Source organism: Carcharhinus amblyrhynchos, chromosome 17, assembly GCF_965287045.1.
Source record: "Carcharhinus amblyrhynchos chromosome 17, sCarAmb.v2.hapA, whole genome shotgun sequence".
In the NCBI taxonomy this organism is placed as follows: domain Eukaryota; kingdom Metazoa; phylum Chordata; class Chondrichthyes; order Carcharhiniformes; family Carcharhinidae; genus Carcharhinus; species Carcharhinus amblyrhynchos.
In genome coordinates this window covers 52,280,492-52,306,845 of record NC_137340.1, presented here as the reverse complement: position 1 = coordinate 52,306,845, position 26,354 = coordinate 52,280,492, and the positions used below count along the sequence as shown (strand labels likewise).

The 26,354-nt window shown below is 46.0% G+C and overlaps 1 protein-coding gene across 1 annotated transcript in view; it reads left to right on the top strand.

Moving 5' to 3' along the window:
- LOC145354520 (slit homolog 1 protein-like) overlaps positions 1 to 23,212 on the top strand; it is a 322,720-nt gene extending 299,508 nt beyond the window's left edge. Inside the window, exons 35-37 of the mRNA XM_080205955.1 lie at positions 1,037 to 1,325; positions 5,847 to 6,058; positions 22,690 to 23,212. Of these exons, the coding sequence (XP_080062081.1) occupies positions 1,037 to 1,325; positions 5,847 to 6,058; positions 22,690 to 22,928 (740 nt within the window). The 3' untranslated portion in view covers positions 22,929 to 23,212. The remainder of the gene's footprint in view (positions 1 to 1,036; positions 1,326 to 5,846; positions 6,059 to 22,689) is intronic.
- The last annotated feature ends 3,142 nt before the right edge of the window (positions 23,213 to 26,354 follow it).

Below are 26,354 nucleotides of genomic sequence, written 5' to 3'. Positions count from 1 at the left end.
ATGTGGGACTTCGTCATGCATGGCATCAAGCCATTTGCTATCCGCCCAGGCAATTTTGGCCGGTGTAATCAGCCTTGCAGCCAGGAGGGCAGGAGAGTAAATCAAATATTTATAACTTCATTTAAATGTGATTAGTAAGTCCAGGATGCAATAGGCTCGTTTAATTTTCCAACTTTAACGGTGGAAATCCTCACCGGTGAGGATTTCCACTGAAGGGAACCTGACATGATGGCCTCGCCAGTGCGACCAGAGGCCATTAAGGCCCCCTGAATGGTCACAGGCAGGGGTGGGACAGTGCCAGCTTGGCACTGTGGCAGCACCAAGGGGGCAAGGTCAGAAGGGATGTAGCCAGTCAGGGAAGTGGAGTGGTCAGTAGAATGGGAGGAAAGGGGATACTCTGCATTGTGGTGGAGGGGGTGGGATTTGAGGCTGCTGGTGTGGCCGCTGACCGGGAATCTGGGCCACCAACAAGCTGGCAATCAGGGTGGGGAGGGAAGGTTGGTTGTGGTGGGAAGGGGAGCAGAATCTGCGGAGGGGGCGGTGATCAGGGTGGTAGTCCATGGGGGAGTGGTGGTTGACAGATCCCCATATACTGCATATACTTGTACACAGTATAGAGATCAAGACACATGCCTAGCAGTCTGAAGCCAGTTTTCCCTATGACTTTAGGTTCCCCTCCTGCCCCCAACCAGCGTGAAACTTCCAACTGCCAAAAAAATTGACAGTGTGGGAAAATTGTGTGGAGTAACTCACTGAAAAAAATCAGAGTTAAACTCCAGTTTTCACACTTTTGTGACAGTTCAGGTGGGATTTTCTGGCCCACTTACCCCAAACTGGAAAATCCGTCCAGATTAGTTCACCCGCTATGATTCCTGTTGCAGGTGCGATGGGAAAATTCCTCCCATAGAATTGTTTTGGTAAAATTCTGCCTAATGTGTTCAGTGAGGTGGGTTAGTGCAGACCAATCTCCTGGCAAATTGCTTGCAATGTGCCCATTCTTCAGCAGTTGTGTTTTTGTTCCCTTTCCCATGTCCAGGAATGCCCGTCGATGTGAATTCCGCAGCATTCCAGCTCTGGCAGATCCAGAATGGCTCCAGCTTCCATGGGTGCATCCAGAACCTGTACATCAACAACGAACTCCAGGATTTCACCAAGACGCAGATGAAAGCCGGTGTGGTGCCAGGCTGCGAGCCCTGCAGGAAGATTGTCTGCCTCCATGGCATCTGTCAACCCCGCGCTGACTCTGAGCCTGTCTGCCACTGTGAGCCAGGCTGGATGGGACCTCGCTGTGACCAGCCTCTTGGTAACCCATGCCAGGGACACAAGTAAGTCATAGGATCCAACCTGTGACCTAACCCATACAAAACTGTTCACTTATCAACCCCCTGTGCACTGACATACTCTGGCTCCAGGTTAAGCTACATCTCAATTTTAAAACACTCAGCCTCTTGCCTGCCATGGTCTCATCCTTCCCTATGTCCATAAGCACCTCCAAGCCAAAACCCAACAAGATCTTTGCTCGTCTAATTCTGGCTTCTCATGTTTGGAAATTTTTGTTGCCTCACCATTGGTGGTTGTGCCTTCAGCTACCTAAACTCATTGGCCCCTCAAGCTCTGGCATTCCTGCCCTCAACCTCCCCAACTCTCTTTCCTCTTTAAAGACATTACTTATTTGACCAAATGTTTGGTCCATAGATGTGTAGGCCAGGTGGATTAGCCATAATAAGTGTGTGGAGTTGTGGGATAAGGCTGGGAGAGGGTTTGGGTAAGATAATCTGACAGAGTCGGTGCAGACTCAATGGGCCGAACTGCTACCTTTTGTATTGAATCTATGGATTCTCTGTTCTAATATAGGAATCAGGAGAACAACTTGGCAATTCAGCCCTTCGAGCCTGTTCTGCCATTCAATCAGATCATGGGTGATCGCTCCCTAGTTTCAAATCCATCTCCCCACCTGTTCCCCATATCCCTTTAACCTATTTTTTTTATATCAGAAATATACCTAACTCCATGAAACCTCTCAGCCTTTACCCATGACCTCTTGTTCTAGGTTACCCCACAAGGGGAAACGTTTGGTCTATATTTATTTTATCAATCCAATTTAGTATTTTTTGTACCTCAATCAGATCCCCACTCATTCTTCTAAACTCCAGCGAGTACAAGCCCAAACTGTTTAATCTCTCTTTAATATCTCCTTATATGTCTTGGTGTTAAAGTTGGTGCTATCCAATTAGTTCCTCTTTTCCCATAACGTGATAGGTTTTCCTTTTCAGGTCTAATTTCCTTTTGAAAGTTAATATGAAATCTGCTTCCATCACCCTTCCAGGGAGCACAGTCCAGAAATGGATTGGGTGCGAAAATCTAGGTTAGCCCTCTGAGTGCAGTACTGAGAGAGTGCTACACTGTCTTTGAGGCAAGACATTAAACTGAGGTCCCACCCATTTTCTCAGAGATCACAGCAACTATTCTGAAGAGAAGCAGGAGAGCTTGCCTCAGTTTTCTGGAGAATATTTATCCCTCAATTATCAATAAAAAAAATGATGTATCAGTATGAGTTTGTGGGATCTTGCCATGTGCAAATTAGCAGCTGTGTTTCCTATATTACAATGCGTACTCTTGACAAAGCACATCTGGAACTCTCCATTTTATATATCGAAGATCAGAAACAATTATTAAAGATTGTTAGCTGCAGGTTTGTGGAATGGTGATTTGTTGAAATTGTAATGTTGCCCACCAGATGTCAGTGTTTGTCTCCGTGAACACTGACCACAGGTCTGTAGTGTGGAGGATGTATGGTCATACTGAACTCCCGTTAGCTGCCTCTTCTATTCCCCCTAATCCCGCCCACCACCCTCACACTGCTTGACCACTAATGGAACCATGTGATGTGATACTGAGGCTTAGAGACCAGAAGGAGCCCAGTTTGACAGTTCATCTGTACGCTGTTAGTTGAATGAAGTGAAGTTGATCTAATAATTGCAGTGACTCGTTCAGGATGGAGAGAGGTCCACCAGAATCGAGCTCCTGATTTTGGCACCTTAGAATGGGATCAGCATCAAATATGATTCACCCTATGGTCAATCAGCTTGCCAAACTGTCTCCATTCACTAGGAGCGAGCAACAGCACATTACTCATTGATTCTGTTTCTGTGTACCCCCGCCCCCAACCCCCAAGAAGAAACTGTAGAGGGAGGAATTTAACATACAAAATCAAAATCAATTTCCGCTCCATTCACAGCTCTCAAACTGAGGTTTATTGATGTCAATATTGGATTCAACAGGTACGGCAAAGGAGTAAAGCTCCCTCTGCACTGTCCCAGTCAAACACTTTCAGGACAGGTACAGCACGAGGTTAGATAAAGAGTAAAGCTCCCTCAACACTATCCCCAACAAACACGATGCAGAGATTCCAGCGTTGGACTGGGGTAAACACAGTAAGAAGTCTTACAACACCAGGCTAAAGTCCAACATGTTTATTTGGTAGTAAACACCACTAGCTTTTGGAACACCGTTCCTTTGTCAGGTGAGAGGGGAGTTCTGATCACAGACGGCATATAAAGGCACGCAAGTTTACAGAATACTGATTAGAATGCGAGTCTTTACAGCTAGTCAGCTAATCAAGTCTTAAAGGTGCAGACACTCATATTGTAAAGACTCACATTCTAATCAGTATTCTGTAAACTGTGTGCACCGTTATGAGCCCTGTTTGTGATCAGAACTCCCCACTCACCTGAAGAAGGAACAGCGTTCCAAAAGCTAGCGCCGTTTACTACCAAATAAACCTGTTGAACTTTAACCTGGTGTTGTAAAACTTCTTACCCTGCCAAACACTCCCAGGACAGGTACAGCATTGGGTTAGATACAGAGTAAAGCTCCCTCCACTGTCCTCATCAAACACTCCCAAGACAGGTACAGCATGGGGGTTAGATACAAAGTAAAGCTCCCTCTGCACTGTCCCCATCAAACACTCACAGGATAGGTACAGCACGGGGTTAGAAACAGAGTGAAGCTCTCTCTGTACTGTCCCCATCAGACACTCACAAGACAGGTACAGCGCAGGGTTAGATACAGAGTAAAGCTCCCTCTACACCGTCCCCATCAAATACTCCCAGGACAGGTACAGCACGAGATTAAGAACATAAGAAATAGGAGCAGGAGTAGGCCATCTAGCCCCTCGAGCCTGCCCCGCCATTCAATAAGATCATGGCTGATCTGAAGTGGCTCAGTTCCACTTTCCCACCATAACACTTAATTCCCTTGCCTACCAAAAACCCATCTACCCATGTCTTAAATATATTTAGTGAGGTAGCCTCCACCACTTCAACGAGCAGAGAATTCCAGAGATTCACCACCCTTTGAGTGAAGAAGTTCCTCCTCAACTCCGTTCTAAACTGCTCCCCCCTTATCTTGAGGCTGTGCCCTCAAGTCCTGCTGTCCTTTCTGAGCGGGAAGGATCTCTCTACCTCTACCCTATCCATCCCCTTCATTATCTTATACGTCTCTATAAGATCCCCCCTCATCCTTCTAAACTCCAACAAGTACAGACCCAGTCTATTTAGTCTCTCTTCATAGTCCGATCCCCTCATCTCCGGTATGCCTAGTGAACCTCCTCTGCACTCCCTCCAAGGCCAAAATATCCTTGCACAAGTGCGGCGACCAAAACTGCACACAGTACTCCAGCTGTGGCCTCACCAGTGCCCTGTACAGTTGCAGCAAGACCTCCCTGCTTTTATATTCTATCCCCCTCGCTATAAAGGCCAGCATCCCATTCGCCTTCTTGATCACCTGCTGCACCTGCAGACTGGGTTTTTGCGACTCATACACAAGGACCCCCAGGTCCCTCTGCACCGTAGCATGCTGCAGCTTTTCGCCCTTTAAATAGTAATCCCTCCTACTATTATTCCTGCCAAATTGGATTAAGTCACACTTGCTAACATTGTACTCCATCTGCCAGGTCCTCGCCCACTCGCTCAGCCTATCTAGATCCCTTTGCAGACTTTCCACACCCTCTGCACAATTTGCTTTTCCACTTATCTTCATGTCGTCAGCAAATTTCGACACTCTACACTCAGCCCCCTCCTCCAGATCATCTATATAAATGGTAAATAGCTGAGGCCCCAGCACCGATCCCTGCGGCACTCCACTAGTCACCAACCGCCAATCAGAATAGCACCCATTGATACCAACTCTCTGCCTCCTATTAGACAATCAATCCTCTATCCACACTAACACCTTACCCCCAACTCCATGCCCCCTAACCTTCTGAAGCAACTTTTTGTGCGGCACCTTATCAAACGCCTTTTGAAAATCGAGAAACACCACATCCACCGGTTCCCCTCTGTCTACCGCACTAGTCACATCCTCATAGAATTCCAAAAAATTTGACAAACATGACTTCCCCTTAACGAATCCGTGCTGCGTCTGCTCTATCAAGCAATTCTTCTCAAGGTGCCTTGCTATTTCTTCTTTGATGACGGATTCAAGCATTTTTCCAACAACAGACGTTAAACTAACCGGCCTATAATTAGATTCAGAGTAAAGCTCCCTTCCCACTGTCCCCATCAAACATAATGTGGAGATGCCAGTGTTGGACTGGGGTAAACACAGTAAGAAGTCTCTCAACACCAGGTTAAAGTTGAACAGGTTTATTTGGTAGCAAATGCCACTACCAAATAGCTGCTCCTTCATCAGGTGAGTCCATCAGACACTCCCAGGACAGGTACAGCATGGGGGTTAGATATAGAGTAAAGCTCCCTCTATACTCTTCCCATCAAACACTCCCAAGTCAGCTACAGCATGGGGTTAGATACAGAGTAAAACTTACTTTACAATGTTGTCTGCTGCAGGTGTGTACATGGTAGCTGCGTGGCACTGGATGTAGTGACTTATCGCTGTGAATGCGACGAGGGACACAAGGGAGCACTGTGCAACCAGCAACAGGAGCTGTTTAACCCCTGCAAGGCATTGCAGTGTGAGCATGGCCAGTGCCAGATCTCAGAGCTCGGAGAGGCAAAATGCGAGTGTGAGAATGGCTACACCGGAGATCTCTGCAACCAAGGTACTGGTTCAGCTCCAGCCCTGTGATTTGCTGGGGGGTTGGGGAAAAGGCCATGGGTTTAATAGGAATACATTTTAAGCGTGTTTATTGTCAATGATATCAATGCAATAGGGGCTGAATCGTATGAGCTAGAGTAAAGTGATCAGAGAATTTTCAGCTGGATTAATGAAACTGCACCTAGTCAAAAAATGGAAAACTTTTTGATGGAAATTTTAAAATAAATTGCTGATCACATTCTATTGTGCTGGGTCATGGGAGACTTTACATTTGTGATTTGCAAATGGTATTGAACAGAAACTAAGGCAAACTGAACCAATGAGATTGGACTGAGTGGAATGTGTCCAATGTATCAGCCTGTTTAGTTGCTAACATTCTTGCTGTGGCTTCAAGCACAGCCCCAGAAATTAGAACACAAAATCCAGCTGATACTCGAATCTGCAGTACTGCAGAATTCCTTCCCTGTCACAGCAGCCTTCTTTTGTTTGAGACGTTAAACCGAAGGTCAGCTGCCCTCTTTGGTGAACGTTTCAAAGAGCAGGGAAGTTTATCCCCTTCCCATTGTCCAAGCCAATATTTATCCCTCATTCAACACTGTATAAACATACTGTGGTTGGTTATTTCACTGTTGGGATCTGTTGTGTGCAGAGTGGCTGCCCTATATCCTAGATTATAACAATGACTACACTTCAAAAATACTTTCTTGCACTTTAGGATGTCCTGAAGTTACAAAAAAACACTACAGAAATGCAAGTTTTTCCTTTGGAAAGAGACTGTGCAGTTTGCAACTGATTTAAAATGTCAGTCCTGGATAGTTTGAAGGCTAAGGTGGAACAGATCTATACTAAAGCTGAAACACTATTCTTAACGAATAGTTCAAAGTTGGGATTTTCACAGTAACTTCATTGTAGTGTTCATGTAAGCTATTTGTGACAATAAATAAACTTTAAAAGCTTTAACTTTAAAACTAAAAGCTTCAGTATAACAATGGAGAACGTACATTTTTAACAATTTTACTTTCATAAAACGACATGAGATTGCAGCACAGAAACAGGCCATTTGGCCCCAATGGTCCATTGTTGGAGTTTACTCTCCACAGAATCCCACTCCTCTTCACCTCAGTGATTCTTCTGCTCCTTGCTCCCTCATGTGTTTATCCAGCTTCCCCTAAAATGTAAAATGTATTGATAATACTCACCTGGAGTAGCGGAGTTCCACACTCTCAGCTAAAGATATTTCTCGTGAAGTCACAGAATCATCGAAAAACTACTGCACAAACAGGCCCATCGGCCCACAAGTTGCGCCGATCTTATCTCTACCAAATAGGCTTACCTATAACCCTCAATCCTATTAAGTCCCATGTATTCATCCAGAAGTCTCTTAAAAGACCCTATCGAATTTGCCTCCACCACCACCAACGGCAGCCAATTCCACTCACCCACCACTCAGTGAAAAACTTACCCCTGACATCTCCTCTGTACCTACTCCCCAGCACCTTAAACCTGTGTCCTCTTGTGGCAGCCATTTCAGCCCTGAGGAAAAGCCTCTGAGAGTCTGCCTGATCAATACCTCTCATCATCTTATACACCTCTATCAGGTCCCCTCTCATCCTTCATCTCTCTAAGGAGAAAAGATCGAGTTCTCTCATCCTATCCTCATAAGGCATGCCACCCAATCCAGGTTACATCCTTGTAAATCTCCTTTGCACCCTTTCAATGGCTTCCACATCCCTCCTGTAATGAAGCGACCAGAACTGAGCACAGTACTCCAAGTAGGGTCTGACCAGGGTCTTATACAGCTGCAGCATTATCTCCCGAATCCTAAACTCAATTCCTCAATTGATGAAGGCCAGTACACCACACGCCTCCTTAACCACATCCTCTACCTGTGAAGCCGATTTGAGAGTCCTATGAACCCGGACTTGCCAAATATTAAAGATAGAAGGATGGTAGGAGATGAGGTCCTTAATGCAATTACTATCACTAGCGAGGTAGTACTTGATAGACTAACGGGACTGACGGTAGACGAGTTCCCAAGACCAGATGGAATGCATCCCAGGGTTCTGAAAGAAATGGCAGAGGTGATAGCGGATGCCTTAGTAATTATTTATCAAAATTCGCTGGACTCTGGGGAAGTGCCAGAAGATTGGAAAATGGCTAATGTTATGCCGCTGTTTAAAAAAGGTAGCAGACAAACAGCAGGGAATTATAGGCCGGTTAGCTTAACGTCCGTAGTTGGAAAAATGCTAGAATCCATCATCAAAGAAGAAATAGCGAGACACCTAGAAAAGAACGGTTTGATCAAGCAGACGCAGCATGGATTTGTGAAGGGGAAGTCATGTTTAACGAATTTATTGGATTTCTATGAGGATGTGACTAGTGCGGTAGACAGAGGGGAACTGGTGGTTTTTAGATTTCCAGAAGGCATTTGATAAAGTGCCTCACAAAAGGTTGCTGCAAAAGGTTAGGGTGCATGGAATTGGGGGTAAGGTGTTTGCGTGGATAGAGGATTGGTTGTCTAATAGGAAGCAGAGAGTTGGAATCAATGGGTGCTATTCTGGTTGACAGTTAGTGACTAGTGGAGTGCCGCAGGGATTGGTGCTGGGGCCTCAACTGTTTACCATTTACACAGACAATCTGGAGGAGGGGGCTGAGTGTAGGGTAACAAAATTTGCTGATGACAGGAAGATGAGTGGAAAAGCAAATTGTGTGGAAGGCGCAGAAAGTCTGCAGAGAAACCTGGATAGGCTGTGAGTGGGCGAGGACCTAGCAGATGGAGTATAATGTCAGCAAATGTGAGGTTATCCACTTTGGTAGAAATAATAGTAGGAGGGATTATTATTTAAAGGGTGAAAAGCTGCAGCATGCTACGGTGCAGAGGAACCTGGGGGTCCTTGTGCACGAATCACAAAAACCCAGTCTGCCCGTGCAGCAGGTGATCAAGAAGGCAAATGGAATGTTGGCCTTTATAGCGAGGGGGATAGAATATAAAAACAAGGAGGTCTTGCTGCAACTGTACAGGGTACTGGTGAGGCCGCAACTGGAGTACTGTGTGCAGTTTTGGTCGCCGCATTTGCAAAAGGATATATGGGCCTTGGAAAGAGTGCAGAGAAGGTTCACTAGGCTGATACCGGAGATGACGGGATTAGCCTCTGAAGAGAGATTGGATAGAGTGGGTCTGTACTTGTTACAGTTTAGAAGGCTGAGGGGGGGATCTTATACAGACATATAAGATAATGAAGGGTCTAGATAGGGTAGAGGTAGAGAGATTCTTCCCGCTTAGAAAGGATAGCAGAACTAGAGGGCACAGCCTCAAAATAAGGGGGAGACAGTTTAGATCGGAGTTGAGGAGGAACTTCTTCAGTCAAAGGGTGGTGAGTCTCTGGAATTCTCTGCCCATTGAAGCGGTGGAGGCTACCTCGCTGAATATATTTAAGTCACGGGTAGATAGGTTTCTGATAGACAAGGGAATTAAGGATTATGGGGAGAAAGCGGGAAAGTGGAACTGATCCACCAGATCAGCCATGATCTTGTTGAATGGCGGGGCAGGCTCTAACAGCTAGATGGCCTACTCCTGCTCCTATTTCTTATGTTCTTGTGCACCCCAAGATCCTTCTGATCTTCCACACTGCTAAGAGTCTTACCCTTAATATTATATTCCTTCATCCCATTTGACCTGCCAAAACGTACCACCACACATTTATCCGGGTTGAAGTCCATCTGCCACTTCTCCGCCCAGTCTTGCATCCTATCTATGTCACGCTGCAACTTCTGATGTCCCTCCAAACTATCCACAACACCTCCGAGCTTCGTGTCATCTGCAAACTTACCAACCCATCCCTCCACTTCCTCATCCAGGTCATTTATAAAAATCTCAAACAGCAAGGGTCCGAGAACAGATCCCTGGGGCACTCCACTGGTGACCGACCTTCATGCAGGAAAAGACCCATTTACAACCACTCTCTGCCTTCTGCAGGCAAGTCACTCTGGATCCACAAAGCAACGTCCCCTTGGATCCCATGCCCCCTCACTTTCTCAAAAAGCCTTGCATGGGGGACCTTATCGATCACCTTGCTGAAGTTCACATAAATCACATCCAACAAACAAAGAACAATACAGCACAGGAAACAGGCCCTTCAGCCGTCCAAGCCTGCACCACTCATTGGTCCAACTAGATCATTCGTTTGTATCCCTCCATTCCCAGTCTGTTCATGTGGCTACCCAGATAAGTCTTAAACGATCCCAGCGTGTCCGCCTTCACCATCCTGCTTGGCAGTGTATTCCAGGCCCCCACCACCCTCTGTGTAAAATACGTCCCTCTGATATCTGAGTTAAACCTAGTTCCCTTCACCTTGAACCTGTGACCCCTCGTGATCGTCACCTCCAACCTGGGAAAAAGCTTCCCATTGTTCACCCTATCTATGCTCTTCATAATTCTATACACCTCTATTAGGTCTCCCCTCATTCTCCGTCTTTCCAGGGAGAACAACCCCAGTTTACCCAATCTCTCTTCATAGCTAAGACCCTCCATACCAGGCAACATCCTGGTAAACCTTTTTTGTACTCTCTCCAAAGCCTCCACGTCCTTCTGGTAGTGTGGCAACTAGAACTGGACGTAGTACTCCAAATGTGGCCTAACCAATGTTCTATACAGCTGTAACATCAGACGCCAATTTTTATACTCTGTGCCCTGTCCTATAAAGGCAAGCATGCCATATGCCTTCTTCACAACCTTCTCCACCTGTGATGCCACCTTCAAGGATCGGTGGACTTGCACACCCAGGTCCCTCTGTGTGTCAATACTCTTGATGGTTCTGCCATTTATTGTATAGCTCCCCCTACATTAGTTCTACCAAAATGCATTACTTTGCATTTATCTGGATTAAATTCCATCTGCCATTTCTCCACCCAATTTTCCAGCCTATCTATATCCTGCTGTATTCTCTGACAATGTTCATCGCCATCCACAAGTCCAGCCATCTTTGTGTCATCGGCAAACTTACTGATCACACCAGTTACACCTTTTTCCAAATCATTTATATATATCACAAATAGCAGAGGTCCCAGTACAGAGCCCTGTGGAATACCACTAGTCACAGACCTCCAACCGGAAAAAGACCCTTCCACTGCTACCATCTGTCTTCTGTGGCCAAGCCAGTTCTCCACCCATCTAGCCACCTCATCTTTTATCCCATGAGATTTAACCTTTTGCACCAAACTGCCATGAGGGACTTTGTCAAACGCTCTTCCTTCGTCAATGTGTTTAGTTACATTTTCTAAAAACCAGGCTCATAAGTCATGACCTGCCTTTAACAAAGCCTTGTTGACTACTTTTGATCATACTATACTTCTCTAAATGTTCATAAATCCTGTCTCTCAGGGTCTTTTCCATCTACTTACCAATCACTGAGGTTAGACTCATTGGTCAATAATTTCCTGGGCTACCTCTATTCCCTTTCTTGAACATAGGAACCACATTCACAATCCTCCGGAACCTCTCCGTCTCCATTGATGATGCAAAGATCATCGCCAGAGGCTCTGCAATCTCTTCCCTCGCCTCCCACAGTAACCTGGGGTACATCCCATCCAGTCCCAGTGACTTATCTATCTTGATGCTATTCAAAAGCTCCAACACATCCTCTTTCTTAATGTCCACACACGCAAGCTTTTCAGGCTGCCGCAAGCCTGCACTACAACCACCAAGTTCTTTTTCCACCGTGAATACTGAAGTAAAGTATTCATTGAGCACCTCTGCTATTTCTACTGGTTCTATACAAACTTTCCCACTGTCACATTTTATAGGTTCTACTCCTTCACATCTGATCCTTTTACTCTTCACATATTTGTAGAATGCCTTAGGGTTTTCCTTAATCTTACCTGCCAAGGCCTTCTCATGACCCCTTCTGGCTCTCCTAATTTCTTTCTTAAGTTCCTTCCTACAAGCCGTATACTCCTCTAGATCCCGAACATTACCTAGATCCCTGAACCTTTTGTCTGCTTTTCTTTTCTTTTTTACTAGATTCGTTACAGTTTTCGTGCACCATGGTTCCTGTAACCTACCAAAATCTCCCTGTCTCATCAGAACATTGTCGTGCAGAGCTCCAGACAAACATTCCTTGAAAATCTGCCACCTTACTTCAGTACATTTCCCTGAGAACACCTCCTTCCAATTTACATCTCTAATTTCCTGCCTGATGGCTTCATATTTCCCCTTACTCCAGATAAACACTTTCCTTGCTCGCCTGATCCTATCCCTCTCCAATGCTAGTGTAAAGGAGATAGAGTTATGATCACTATCCCCAAAATGCTCTCCCACTGAGAGATCTGACACCTGTCCAGGTTATTACATAAGAACATAAGAAATAGGAGCAGGAGTAGGCCATCCAGCCCTTCGAGCCTGCCCCGCCATTCAATAAGATCATGGCTGATCTGTCGTTGCTCAGTTCCACTTTCCCGCCCTCTCCCCATAACCCTTAATCCCCTCTCCTATCAAAAACCCATCAAACCGCGTCTTAAAAATATTTAGCGAGGCAGCCTCCACCACTTCAACGGGCAGAGAATTCCAGAGATTCACCACCCTTTGAGTGAAGAAGTTCCTCCTCAACTCCGTTCTAAACCGCCCCCCCTTTATCTTGAGGCTGTGCCCCCTAGTCCTACTGTCTTTTTTGAGCGGGAAGAGTCTTTCCACCTCTATCCTATCCATCCCATTCATCATCTTATACGTCTCAATGAGATCTCCTCTCATTCTTCTAAACTCTAACGAGTACAAGCCCAGTTTATTCAGCCTCTCCTCATAGCTCAACCCCCTCAACTCCGGTATCAGCCTAGTAAACCTCCTTTGCACTCCCTCCAAGGCCAAAATATCTTTGCGCAGGTGCGGCGCCTAAAAATGCACACAGTACTCCAGTTGTGGCCTCACCAATGCCCTATACAGCTGCAGCAAGACCTCCCTACTTTTATATTCAATCCCCTTCGCTATGAAGACCAGCATCCCATTCGCCTTCCTGACCACCTGTTGCACCTGCAAGCTGGGTTTTTGCGACTCATGCACAAGGACCCCGAGGTCCCTCTGCACCATCGCCTGCTGCAGTTTTTCGCCACGTAAGTAATAGTCCTTCCTACCAAAGTGGACCACCTCACACTTGCCAACATTAAATTCCATTTGCCATTTCCTGGCCCATTCGCCCAGCCTATCTAGATCCTTCTGCAGACTCTCCACACCCTCCGCACAATTTGCCGTTCCCCCAATCTTGGTGTCATCAGCAAATTTCGACACTCTACACTCGGTTCCCTCCTCCAGATCATCTATATAAATGGTAAAAAGCTGTGGCCCCAGCACCGACCCCTGGGGCACTCCACTAGTCACCATCCGCCAATCCGAATAGCACCCGTTGACCCCCACTCTCTGCCTCCTATTTGACAACCAATCCTCTATCCACGCTAACACCCTACCCCCAACTCCATGTCCCTCGACCTTCTGCAATAACCTCTTGTGAGGTACTTTGTCAAACGCCTTCTGAAAATCTAGAAAGACCACATCCACCGGCTCTCCTCTATCCACCGCCCTAGACACCTCCTCATAGAACTCCAGTAAATTTGTCAGACACGACTTCCCTTTAAGGAAACCATGCTGCGTCTGCTCTATCAAGCAATTCCCTTCAAGATGCCTCGCAATTTCCTCCTTAATGACAGATTCTAACATTTTACCTACCACAGACGTTAAACTAACCGGCCTATAATTCCCCGCCTTTTGCCTGGCACCCTTCTTAAACAACGGCGTAACATTAGCCGTTTTCCAATCATCCGGCACTTCCCCGGAATCCAGCGATGTTTGGAAAATAACCACCAAGGCATCCACTATCACCTCTGCCATTTCTTTCAGAACCCTCGGATGCATTCCATCCGGTCCTGGGGACTTGTCCACAATCAGCCCCTCCAGTCTGTCGAGCACCGCCTTTCTAGTAACAGTAATGTCATTAAGACCCTCCAGTCCTACCACCTTTCCATCACTAACACCCGGCAAATTATTCATGTCCTCCTCCGTGAAGACAGAAACAAAAAAGTTATTCAATACCTTGATGGGTTCTTGATAAGAGAGGGGATTAAGGGTTATGGGGAGAGGGCAGGAAAGTGGAACTGAGCCACGACAGATCAGCCATGATCTTATTGAATGGCGGGGCAGGCTCGAAGGGCTAGATGGCCTACTCCTGCTCCTATTTCTTATGTTCTTATGTTCTTATGTTCTTATGTTCTTATACCTTAGCCATATCCCCATCCCACTAGGTTCCCTTTCTCATCCTCTAAAGGACCAACATTCACCCTAGCCAGCCTCTTCCTTTTTATATATTTATAAAAACTCTTGCTATCCTTTTTTATATTAAGCGCTAGCCCAACTTCATAGTTTCTCCTACCCTTCCTTATCAACTTCTTTGTCAATCTTTGTTGACATTTAAACCTCTCCCAATCCTCTTCTCGCCCACTACTCTTAGCTACTCTAAATTCCTCCGCTTTTATCACCCAATACCAGATCGCGTACAGCCTCTCCTCTTGTAGGCTTATCCACATACTGTGTCAGGAAACCCTCCTGAACACACCTAACAAACTCCTCCCCATCCAAACCCCTTACCCTAGGGATATTCCAATCGATATTTGGGAAATTAAAATCTCCCATCACAATAACTCTGTTATTATTGCACTCTCCAGGATCTGTTTCCCTATCTCATCCTCAACAACCCTGTTACTATTGGGCAGCCTATAGAAAACACCCAGTAGTCTTTGACCCCTTCCTGTTCCAAACTTCCACCCACAGAGACAATCTCTCCACGGCGTCCACCTTGTCTACAGCCACAACATTATCCCTGATCAACAGTGCCACACCTCTTTTGCCTCCTTCCCTGTCCCTCCTGAAACATCTGAAACCCGGCACTTGAAGTATCCAGTCTTGTCCGGGAGACATCCAAATCTCTGTAATGGCCACCACATCACATTTCCAAGCAGCGATCCACGCTCTAAGCTCATTCACTTTGCTCACCACGCTCCTAGCGTTAGAATAGACACATCTCAAGCCTTCGGCCTGAGCACTCCCTTTCTCCGTCACCTATCTATCCTCCCTCCTACACTGTCGCCAATCCCTCTCTATTTGCAAGCTAACCTCCTCGCTCCCAGTCACTTCATATCGATTCCCTCCCCCCAACCATTCTAGTTTAAAGTTTCCCCAGTAGCCTTAGCCAGCCTTCCTGTCAGGATAGGGGTCCCCCTGGGATTCAAGTGTCACCTGTCCTTTTTGTACAGGTCACACCTGCCCCTAGAGAGGTCCCAATGATCCAGGAACCTGAATCCCTGCCCCCTGCTCCAATCCCTCAGCTACACATTCATCCTCGACCTCATTCCATTCTTACTCTCACTTTCTCGTGGCACAGGCAGCATTCCCAAGATTACTACCTTTGCATTCCTCCTTTTCAACTCTACCCAACTCCCTATGTTCTCTTTTCATGACCCCTTCCCTTTTCCTATCTATGTCAGTGGTACCAGTATGTACCACGACCTCTGGCTCCTCTCCCTCCCACTTCAGGATTTCTGGGACGTGACCAGAAATATCCTGGATCCTGGCACCAGAAAGGCAAACCACCATCCGAGATTCCCATCTGCCTCCGCAAAATCGCCTGTCCGACCCCCTCACTGTAGAGTCCCCGATTAATACTGTCTTCCTCCTTTCCTGACCTATCTGAGCTACTGGGCCAGTCTCTGTGCCAGAGGCACGGCCACTGCTGCTTCCACCAGTTGGGCTGTCCCCCCAACAGTACTCAAACAGGAGTACTTATTGTGAAGGGGCACATCCACCGGGGTGCTCTCTATCACCTGAGCTTTCCCCTTTCTGAGCGTGACCCACTTGTCTGCATCCTGTGGACCCGGTGTGACAACCTGCTTGTAATTCCTGTCTATCATCTCCTCATTTTCCCTGACCAGACGAAGGCCTTCAAGTTGCAGTTCCAGTTCCCTAACACAGTCCCTTAGGAACTGCAGCTCAATGCACCCAGCACATGGGAGGCCAGGAGCCTCCAGGATCTCCCACATCTGACACTGGGAACACCAGACTGGCCTCACATTCATAATTCCCCTTTTTTAAAGAACACAGGAAAAGTAATTATGAATTAGTTCTACCTTGCCTCGCTCATTTCCACCTAAGCCTGATGAGCCAAAACCCTTTGGAGCCGACGAGGGAGCGAGCTATCTTGGATCTGGTGTTACGTAATGAGGCAGGTAGAATTACGGACCTTGTGGTGAAGGATCCTCTTGGGAAGAGTGATCATTGTATGGTGGGGTTTCTGATGCAGATGGAGGAGGAGAAAGTGGGTTCCCGGACCTGTGTCCTTTGTTTGAACAGAGGGGAGTACGATAGGATGAGACAGGAATTGGCGAATGTTGATTGGAGGAGCACATTGGAAGGTAGGTCTGCTGAGGAACAGTGGAGGATCTTTAAGGAGATCTTTCTTGGTGCTCAGCAGAAATTTATTCCTATGGTTAAAAAGGATCGTAGGAGGAGAGATAATCAGCCGTGGATAACAAAGGAGGTAAAGGAGAGTATTAAATTAAAAGCGGATGCGTTTAGAGTAGCTAAGAGTAGTGGACAAGAAGAGGATTGGGAGAGGTTTAAATATCAACAAAGAATGACGAAGAAGTTGATAAAGAAAGGTAGGATAAACTATGAAGCTGGGCTAGCGCTAAATATAAAAAAGGATAGTAAGAGTTTTTATAAATATATAAAAAGGAAGAGGCTGGCTAGGGTGAACGTTGGACCCTTAGAGGATGAGAGGGGGGACTTAGTGGTGGGGGATGGGGAAATGGCTGAGGCCTTGAATAACTTTTTTGCTTTGGTCTTCACGGAGGAGGACGTGAATAGTTTGCCGGCTGTTAGCGATGGAAAGATGGTAGGAGTGGAGGGCCTGAATGCCATTATTGTTACTAGAGAGGCAGTGCTCGACAGACTGGAGGGACTGACTGCGGACAAGTCCCCAGGACCGGATGGAATGCATCCAAGGGTTCTGAAAGAAATGGCGGAGGTGATAGTGGATGCCTTGATGATTATTTTCCAAACCTCGCTGGATTCCGGGGAAGTGCCGGAAGATTGGAAAACGGCTAATGTTACGCCGTTGTTTAAGAAGGATAGCAGGCAAAAGGCAGGGAATTATAGGCCGGTTAGTTTAACGTCTGTTGTAGGTAAAATGCTTGAATCCGTAATCAAGGAGAAAATAGCAAGGCATCTTGAGGAGAATTGTTTGATAGAGCAGACGCAGCACGGTTTCGTTAAGGGGAAGTCGTGTCTGACGAATTTATTGGAATTCTATGAGGATGTGTCTAGGGCGGTGGATAGAGGAGAACTGGTGGATGTGGTGTTTCTTGATTTTCAGAAGGCGTTTGATAAGGTGCCGCACAAGAGGTTGTTACAGAAGGTTAGGGGACATGGAGTTGGGGGTAGGGTGTTAGCGTGGATAGGGGATTGGCTGTCAAGTAGGAGGCAGAGAGTGGGGGTCAATGGGTGCTATTCGGATTGGCGGTTGGTGACTAGTGGAGTGCCCCAGGGATCGGTGCTGGGGCCTCAGCTATTTACCATTTACACAGATGATCTGGAGGAGGGAACCGAGTGTATGGTGTCGAAATTTGCTGATGACACCAAGATTGGTGGAACGGCAAATTGTGCGGAGGGTGTGGAAAGTCTGCAGAGGGATCTAGACAGGCTGGGCGAATGGGCCAGGAACTGGCAAATGGAATTTAATGTTGGCAAGTGTGAAGTTGTCCACTTTGGTAAGAATAATGGTAGGAAGGACTACTACTTGCATGGCGAAAAACTGCAGCATGCTACGGTGCAGAGGGACCTCGGGGTCCTTGTGCATGAGTCGCAAAAACCCAGCCTGCAGGTGCAGCAGGTGGTCAGGAAGGCGAATGGGATGCTGGTCTTCATAGCGAGGGGGATTGAATATAAAAGTAGGGAGGTCTTGCTGCAACTGTACAGGGCACTGGTGAGGCCGCAGCTGGAGTACTGTGTGCAGTTTTGGTCGCCGCACTTACGCAAGGATATTTTGGCCTTGGAGGGAGTGCAGAGGAGATTCACTAGGCTGATACCGGAGTTGAGGGGGTTGAGCTATGAGGAGAGGCTGAATAAACTGGGCTTGTACTTGTTAGAGTTTAGAAGAATGAGGGGAGATCTCATTGAGACGTATAAGATGTTGAATGGGATGGATAGGATAGAGGTGGAGAGACTTCCCGCTCAAAAAAGACAGTAGGACTAGGGGGCACAGCCTCAAGATAAAAGGGGAGCGGTTTAGAACGGAGTTGAGGAGGAACTTCTTCACTCAAAGGGTGGTGAATCTCTGGAATTCTCTGCCCGTTGAAGTGGTGGAGGCTGCCTCGCTAAATATTTTTAAGACGCGGGTTGATGGGTTTTTGATAAGAGAGGGGATTAAGGGTTACGGGGAGAGGGCGGGAAAGTGGAACTGAGCAGCGACAGATCAGCCATGATCTTATTGAATGGCGGGGCAGGCTCGAAGGGCTAGATGGCCCACTCCTGCTCCTATTTCTTATGTTCTTAAGTTCTTATGTAGAATGAGGGGAGATCTCATTGAGACGTATAAGATGATGAATGGGATGGATAGGATAGAGGTGGAGAGGCTCTTCCTGCTCAGAACGGAGTTGAGGAGGAACTTCTTCACTCAAAGGGCGGTGAATCTCTGGAATTCTCTGCCCATTGAAGTGGTGGAGGCTGCCTCGCTAAATATATTTAAGACGCAGGTAGATAGGTTTTTGATAGGCAAGGGGATTAAGGGTTATGGGGAGAAGGCGGGAAAGTGGAACTGAGCCACTTCAGATCAGCCATGATCTTATTGAATGGCGGGGCAGGCTCGAAGGGCTAGATGGCCTACTCCTGCTCCTATTTCTTATGTTCTTATGTTCTTCAGCTCTCACTCTGCTCCCTGCTTACTCCACTGCCTGCTGCATAGTGCGGCCTCCCTTTCAAACTTCGCGCGCTAAAAAAACCCTTCCCAGCTCATCCCGCGGCCCACTTCCACTTAACTTTTAAAGTTACTTTTTCAAAAACAAAAACCCTGCAAAAAAACTTAAACTTAAAAAAGTTAGTCGCTCACTTGCCACAAATCGATCCTTCTCTCACCTTGCTCCAACGAACAATGAGTCCTGACTGGATTTGCTGGTGAAGTTCTACCTTAAGAAATTAACACTAGTCAAAATCCAATACTACAGTAACCGCTTCTATATCACAGTTTACAAGAACCTTTCACTGTGGACCAGCTCAGCAAAGTTAGCTTAGGCCTGAACTGAACTACTGGCTCATTTTAAACTTTTTCTGATTCTCGAGTGTTTGGGTTAACACTTTGAGTCAGCACCAAAACTGTGCAGAAATCATGCCCTGACTCATTTCAGAGTAAAGGAGCCAAGATTGACAGTGACCAGAGTCACAAGCATAAAAGCAGAGAAAGGCTGTTCGAGAGTGAAGTCAGGGAGCACTCCCTGGAAGACTAGCATGAATCTGAAATTCTGTGATCATTGAGCATCAGGTAGACTAAGACTGATGGATTTTTAGTTGAGCAAGGGTCTGAATCATTTGGAACTAAGACAGTAAAATGGGGTTGAGATATAGATCACAATAACTTGAGGGACTGAATGGCTTTTTCCTCCTCCTAGGTCAAGGATAGGATGCTAAGGACAGGCAATTATATCAATACAAACTATTGACAGACTAAGTTGCATTGTGAGTTCCTGTTTGGCCTGAATTTTCTCCAGCTCAAACTGGTAAACCTATGCTGTGTGTTGGCTGCAGTAATCCATCAATAACAGGGTTCAGTAAGTCGCAAATCAATTATTAGCCCAATTTTTTATTTAAAGGGAGTTCTTATAGTTCATCAAAAACCCTGATCAAACAGAACCAAGAGGTAGATGTAAAGCAAAGCTTCCTCTACCCTATCCCAAACATTTGAAAAGCAGGTACAGAATGGTATTAAAAACGAAATGCTGGATAAACTCAGCAGGTCTGGCAGCATCTGTGGAGAAAGAGAGTTAACATTGAGTTCTGTAGCTGGATCATATCAACTCGAAATGTTAACTGTGTTTCACTTTCCACAGATGATACCAAACCTGCGGAATTAATCAAGTATTTTCTGTTTTCATTTCAGCATCCACAGTATTTTGCTTTGATCAGGTACAGCATGGGGTTAGGTACAGAGTAAAGCTCCCTCTACCATATCCCCATTAAACACTGCCAGGACAGGTACAGTATGGGATTAGATACAGAGTAAAGCTCCCGCTACACTATTCCCATCAAACATTCCCAGGGAATATTTTCTTCACTTTCTTTAACCCCTCCACATCATCCTGACTTGGAAATATATTGTCATTCCTTCACTGTCGCTGGGTCAAATCCTGGATTCATTTCCTAACAGCAGCGTGGGTGTATCTACACCATGGGGACTGCAGGGGATCAAAAAGGGAGCTCACCACTACCCTCAGAAGGGCATTTAGGGACAGTAATAAATGCCGGTCTCACCAGCAATGCCCAAATTCCATAAACAAATTAAAATAAAACTGTGACTAATTACAATATTAAGATGAGAAAAAGTGATCTAATCGCGTAACAAAGAATATGGAATGCGTCATCTTCCAATTGGTTGTGTTGGCGAAGATGGACATGTCACGTGACCAATGGCTGGAAAGCAGCGTGGTTGGCTATCAGAAGTCAGGTGATACAAACATCCACAGAAATATGAATGACCGAAGTTGGCAACTGGAGCGATGTTGGCGAGAACAACCGTACGCAAGTAGTCACGGTCCCTGGTATAAGGCATAGGCAACTTTGATCGAAACACGTAAGGAGAGATGCAGAGACAGACGATGTGTCGGTGGTGTAGAGTAGGGACCAAAAACAAGACATAAGGCCTCATGCTCCAAGACTCGGTGATCCTTGTCACCCCTCACCCGGGACATGTCTGGAACGCGGAGGCTGATTAAGGGCAAGCCTTTCAATATTGAAGACCCCATCAACACTCACAGTCGACTCACACTTGAACAATAGCTTCTCATTCCAGGTGTTTGCCAGATGTTGGAGAGCAGAAACCTCAATGAGAAAATAAGTTTTAAGAGAAGCTGTGAATGTAATCTTTAACCCAATATCCTGAGTGACCTCCATGTGCACAACCTGCAAATTAAAGTAGAAGGAACAAGAGGAGCTGTGATCGTTTCTGTGAAACCAAGAAATATCCCAAGTATCCTCCCAACTTCATTGAAGTACACTCAGATGTGTCCCAACAACAGCTTGCAGAAATGTTCAGCTTTCTTTATGCTGAAATATCCCAAGGTGCTTCACAGGAACAATGTTTCACAGAATCACTTGGGGATATCAGGGCAGAATACCAAATCATAGAATTTATACGGTGCAGAAGAGGCCATTCAGCCCACCGAGTCTTCACCGACTCTGACTATCTACCCCAGGCCCTCTCCTCCGCACTATCTCTATAACCACACACATTTTCCATGGCCAATCCATTAAACCTCGCCACCAAATGCTCAAAGAGCTCAGGAATGTCTTAAAGTGAAGAGGAAGGGAGAAGCGAGGAAACGGGGTTGGGGAAGCCAGAGATCGAGAGTGAAGTCGGGATGCTCAACATGCGAGATTCAGACACACATGGAGACCTCAGCGTTTTGTAGGGAACAGGTTGCAAAGCTAATTAAACAACGTCCAAAGAAACTCAGAATGCTCTTGAAAAAAGACAATTTAAAGTTTCAACTCGTTTCATTGCATTTTTGCAAATCACACATAGCTGTCTGTGTGGAGTTTGTTCATGCTGTGTGACTGTGGGTTTCCTTTGGGTGCTCTGATATCCTTCCACAGCCCAAAGACATGCTGGATTGGTCAAGCTAAATTGCCCCTTAGTGTCAGGGAGATTAGCAGGGAAAAATGGGGGTTATGGGGATTGGGTCTGGGTGGGATTCTTGTCAGTGCAGGCTCAATGAGCCGAATAACTTACTTTTGGCACTGTAGGGATTTTATAATTCAACGAACATGAATATGGAAATAAAGATTTTCTATTCAATGTTTGATTAATTCTTCTTCACAGATATATCACACAAAGCAGGTACACTTAAGTAACAAACTGTAAATAAAAGACCAGGAAAATCATGCTGCCCCTGGGAATCAGATGCTGAGTGACCTGCCCCCCACTCCACCACCTCCCCCCCCCTCCCCCCCGACAGAAATGATTGGCCGATAAATATTGGACAGGACACCAAGGCGAAATCCTCAGAGCTTCTTTGAAATAGCGCCACAGAATTCACTTGTGTAGGCAGCTAGGTTTTTGTTTCATCTGAAAGACAGCATCCCCAGCAATGCAGTATTCCCCCAGGGTTGCACTGGAATGTCAGCTGTGATTTTTTTGGGGCTCAAACTCTGGAGTGGGACTTATTGAAAGGCGTGGGTACCCACTGAGCACAGCTGGTTTGTGCCCTGAAAATTGGGGTCTCCAGGTGCGAATGTGGAACAACCTCCAGAGGAGTCTGACTGATTTTCTCTTCTCTCTCCCTATCCCGCGACCTCTTCCTTCCCCTCCCCGCCTCCCCACGGACCTATTGCAGAAGCGGAGTGTCGAGGGGTGCCTGTGCGAGATTATTACCAGCTGCAGAGAGGCTACACCATCTGCCAGAGCACACGACGCGTCTCCTGGGTGGAGTGCCAGGGATCTTGCCCAGGTCGGGGTTGCTGCATTGACCTAAGGGTGAAGCGACGGAAATATACCTTCGAGTGCAGCGATGGCTCATCCTTCACTGAGGAAGTGGAAAAAAGCACCAAGTGTGGCTGCACCCGGTGTCTGTAGCTCCGTTCGATCCTTCGCATGAGATAGAGTATATTATATATTGAAACAAAAACAACACTAGTCAACAACATCACAAATCAGCAAGATCGACAAAGGACAGTGACTTATTTGTACAATAAGACTTATTTGAAATTGCCACAAAAATGAAAGGAAAACTGTCCGATCTAGCAGATCCTTCCTGGACTCCAGATAGAAATATGCATTCAGGAGAAAATAAACTATAGTTCTGCATTGACACCATCAGAACAGCTGAAGTCCTGGAGCATCTGGAAACAGTACGAAATGACCGGGGGGGGGGGGAGGGGGATAGTGAGGAGAGGGCAGGGGGTGTGGTGGGGAGAAAACGCAATCCAGGATGCCAACACTGTCTGTCCCTTGTCTTTCTTACATTTTCGCCGAGTGGCTTGTCTGCTGTTAAGGGAGGGGGTTGGGGGGAGAGAAGGTTTAGTGGGAGGGGAGGGATGGGTGGGAGGGGTCTCGGGGATCACACAAGAAAAAAGAAACCAAACAAATCAAGTCCTTGTGCTTGTGCATGTCAGAGAGGAATAAAATCTCCCTTTATGTTCCACAATTGTTTAAACGGGAGGCTCAGTGAAACATATCCTCATCCCTCATATTTAATAGGGACAGTACAGAGGGAGATCCACTTTGTATCTAGCCGCGTGCTGTACCCATTCTGGGAGTGTTTGATGGAGTAGAGGGACCTTTACTCTGTATCTAATCTTGCGCTGTACCTGTCCTGGGAGTGTTTGATGGGAGACAGTGTAGAAGGAGCTTTACTCTGTATCTAACCCTGTGCTGTATCTGTCCTGGGAGTGTTTGATGGGGGCAGTGTAGCGAAAGCTTCACTTGATATCTGACCCCATGCTGTATCTGGTATTGGTTACTTGAGTGAGTTCTACCCTCTTATGTTAATGCTCTCACTCCAATGAGCCAAAACTTCACACCAACGAAAGGTTACCTAGCTGGAAAGGTGAGTTGTATCTTGGAGCGTCAATGAACCAGTCTAGATATAACAAAATGTCATCTTACCTCCAACTTGTGTCTCTGTCATATACCTCGCTGCAGTCTTTGCCTCATCCTTGATGTTAATTGAACATGATGTGGAGTAGGCAGAACTGCAAGCAAGGAAATGCTAGCACCTCTTTCAAGGATAGCAAGATGCAGCGTCCTTATGCGATGGAAGAAAATTCAGAATAACAAGTCAAGTTACTGAATGAATAGTATTAGGAGTTTTTTTAAACAATATGATGCTTGGCTCCCAGTTTTGTCGTATGGTTATAATATAAATATTATTTAAAAACAGTCAGCGCAAACTGGCTTTACACTTAAAACCAGTCAGTAAAGAACATAAATAAAGAAGGTCTCTCAATTGGTCTCTGTGGTTTGATTATGGAAGTGACCGATTGAGCCATGCTGTGGATCTGAACGAGAGTTGCAATGGAGACACTACAGTTGACTTCACCAACCAATCCTGAGTTTTGGTTTCATTGCACGGGGGTTGTATTTTGCCTGAAAGGAAGTGTTTAACTCTTCTATCCTCCTTCAGCCTATACTCACCAGGAGGACATCAGTAGTCAGAACTAAGCACTGGTGGTACTCGCCCCTCTGTAGTTCTGGAGACATTTACAAGTTCGGATTTCCAACCCTCCAGGATTGCCCTGGGAGCTTCAGGAGTTAGATTCACTTTACGTGAGCCAAACACAGGAACAAAAAGGGGGCAATAAAAAGTAATTGTCATCAAAAGAATTCCTTGAACAATATTTCAATATTAGTCGTAGAGTTTATAGAACTATTGCAGTGGGGCACTGGGTAAACGTCGTCTGCATCCTAACAGTGCCACGGGATCTTTTACAAACACCCGAGAGGGCCACAGTGTAACATCTCTGGCAGATTAACAGAAAATACATGCAAAAGGAGGCAGAAGGTAAACATTCAGACTGAGGTGGAAAAAGTTTCTTCTTAGGCAGTCCCTCATGATCAAGGATGACTTATTTCCACTCCAGCTGGATGAGTTCTGAGATGGCTGATAAGCCCACTGCATGATCTCCACACTCTAACGTTCAGATAAAAGCAAATTACTGCAGCTGCTGGAATCTGAAACATAGAGAGAACATTCTGGAAAATCTCAGCAGGTCCGACAGCCTCTGTGGAGAGAAAATGGAGCTAATGTAAACTGGGCCAGTTTACCAATGACTCAGTCTGTTTACTCGGTGAGCTAAACAATCTAGAAAAGTTCTAGGATGAGTCCCAGTCTCGTCTGAGTTATTGCATCTTTCATATTCATATTGGCTCCAGAAATTGAATTTCTGTAGCACCTTTCACATCAGGACTTGTTCACAACCAGTGGAGTGCTGTTGATGTGTAATCACTGTTTTGTACCAAATGTAGCTGCCAATTTACACACGCAAGATCCCACAAACAGCAATGAGATAAATGACCACAGCATCAGAGATTTTTGAAGGTGTTGAGTAAGGAAAAAGACAATGGGAGAACTCACCCGCTTTTCTTTAAATACTGCCATATGATCTTCAAGAACAGGCAGCCTTGCCAGAGGTTTAATGCCTGAGCGGAAAGACAATGCAGCACTCCCTCAGTAGTGCACTTAACTGTCAGCCTAGATTATTATTATTTGCTCTCTGTAAACCTCAAGTCTACCCAAGATTGGACACATTACTGCTCCTACCTCTCTCTCCAACACAACTGGAGAGAATAACAAACCCAAAGCATCTCCTACCCAATACTATGGTGCAGATCTTGAGGTCAGCCAATCTGTGCAACGTCCTTCACTCTCTGCCTGACTTTCCTCAATGGTTAAGCACCTGGACCAGACTCAACTAACCCTTCCTCCTGAAAGGTTTTCTGAATATACAGGGCTTCACATATCCCAGTCTGGTGCAAAGCCAAGAATCAGTTGTGTGCTAGTAGAATGTGTTATGCTGCCGGTGATGACCTTTTAATGTTTGAAAGATTCAGTGAAAGGGCGCATGACATTTTGATTTTATAAGCAGGTTCTCTGGGTTATTGTTTCAGGGATCTTCTCCACAAATTCATCCAATAGTCTGTGTGTTAGCCTTGCCAGTGAATTCCAATCTCGCCTGGCATCCTGGCCAATATTTACCTTTACCCAACATCATTAAAAGATTATTTTGCTGCCTCGGTAGGAGCTTGCTGTACACAAATTTCATATCTCCCTACACTGCAAAGTAACTACTCTTCAGAAAAGTACTTCATTAATGTAAGCTTTGGAGCATCCTGAGGTTTCTATATGAACATAAGCCCTCTCTTCTTTGACTAGTTTGTGTCTGCGCCCAGCAGCCATATCTTCACACTCCCAAGATTGTGGACAGTGACCAGAATCAAGGAATCCAGACTGAATCCCCTATACCAGAGAATGCTAATGACACATCTATTAATTGATTTGGC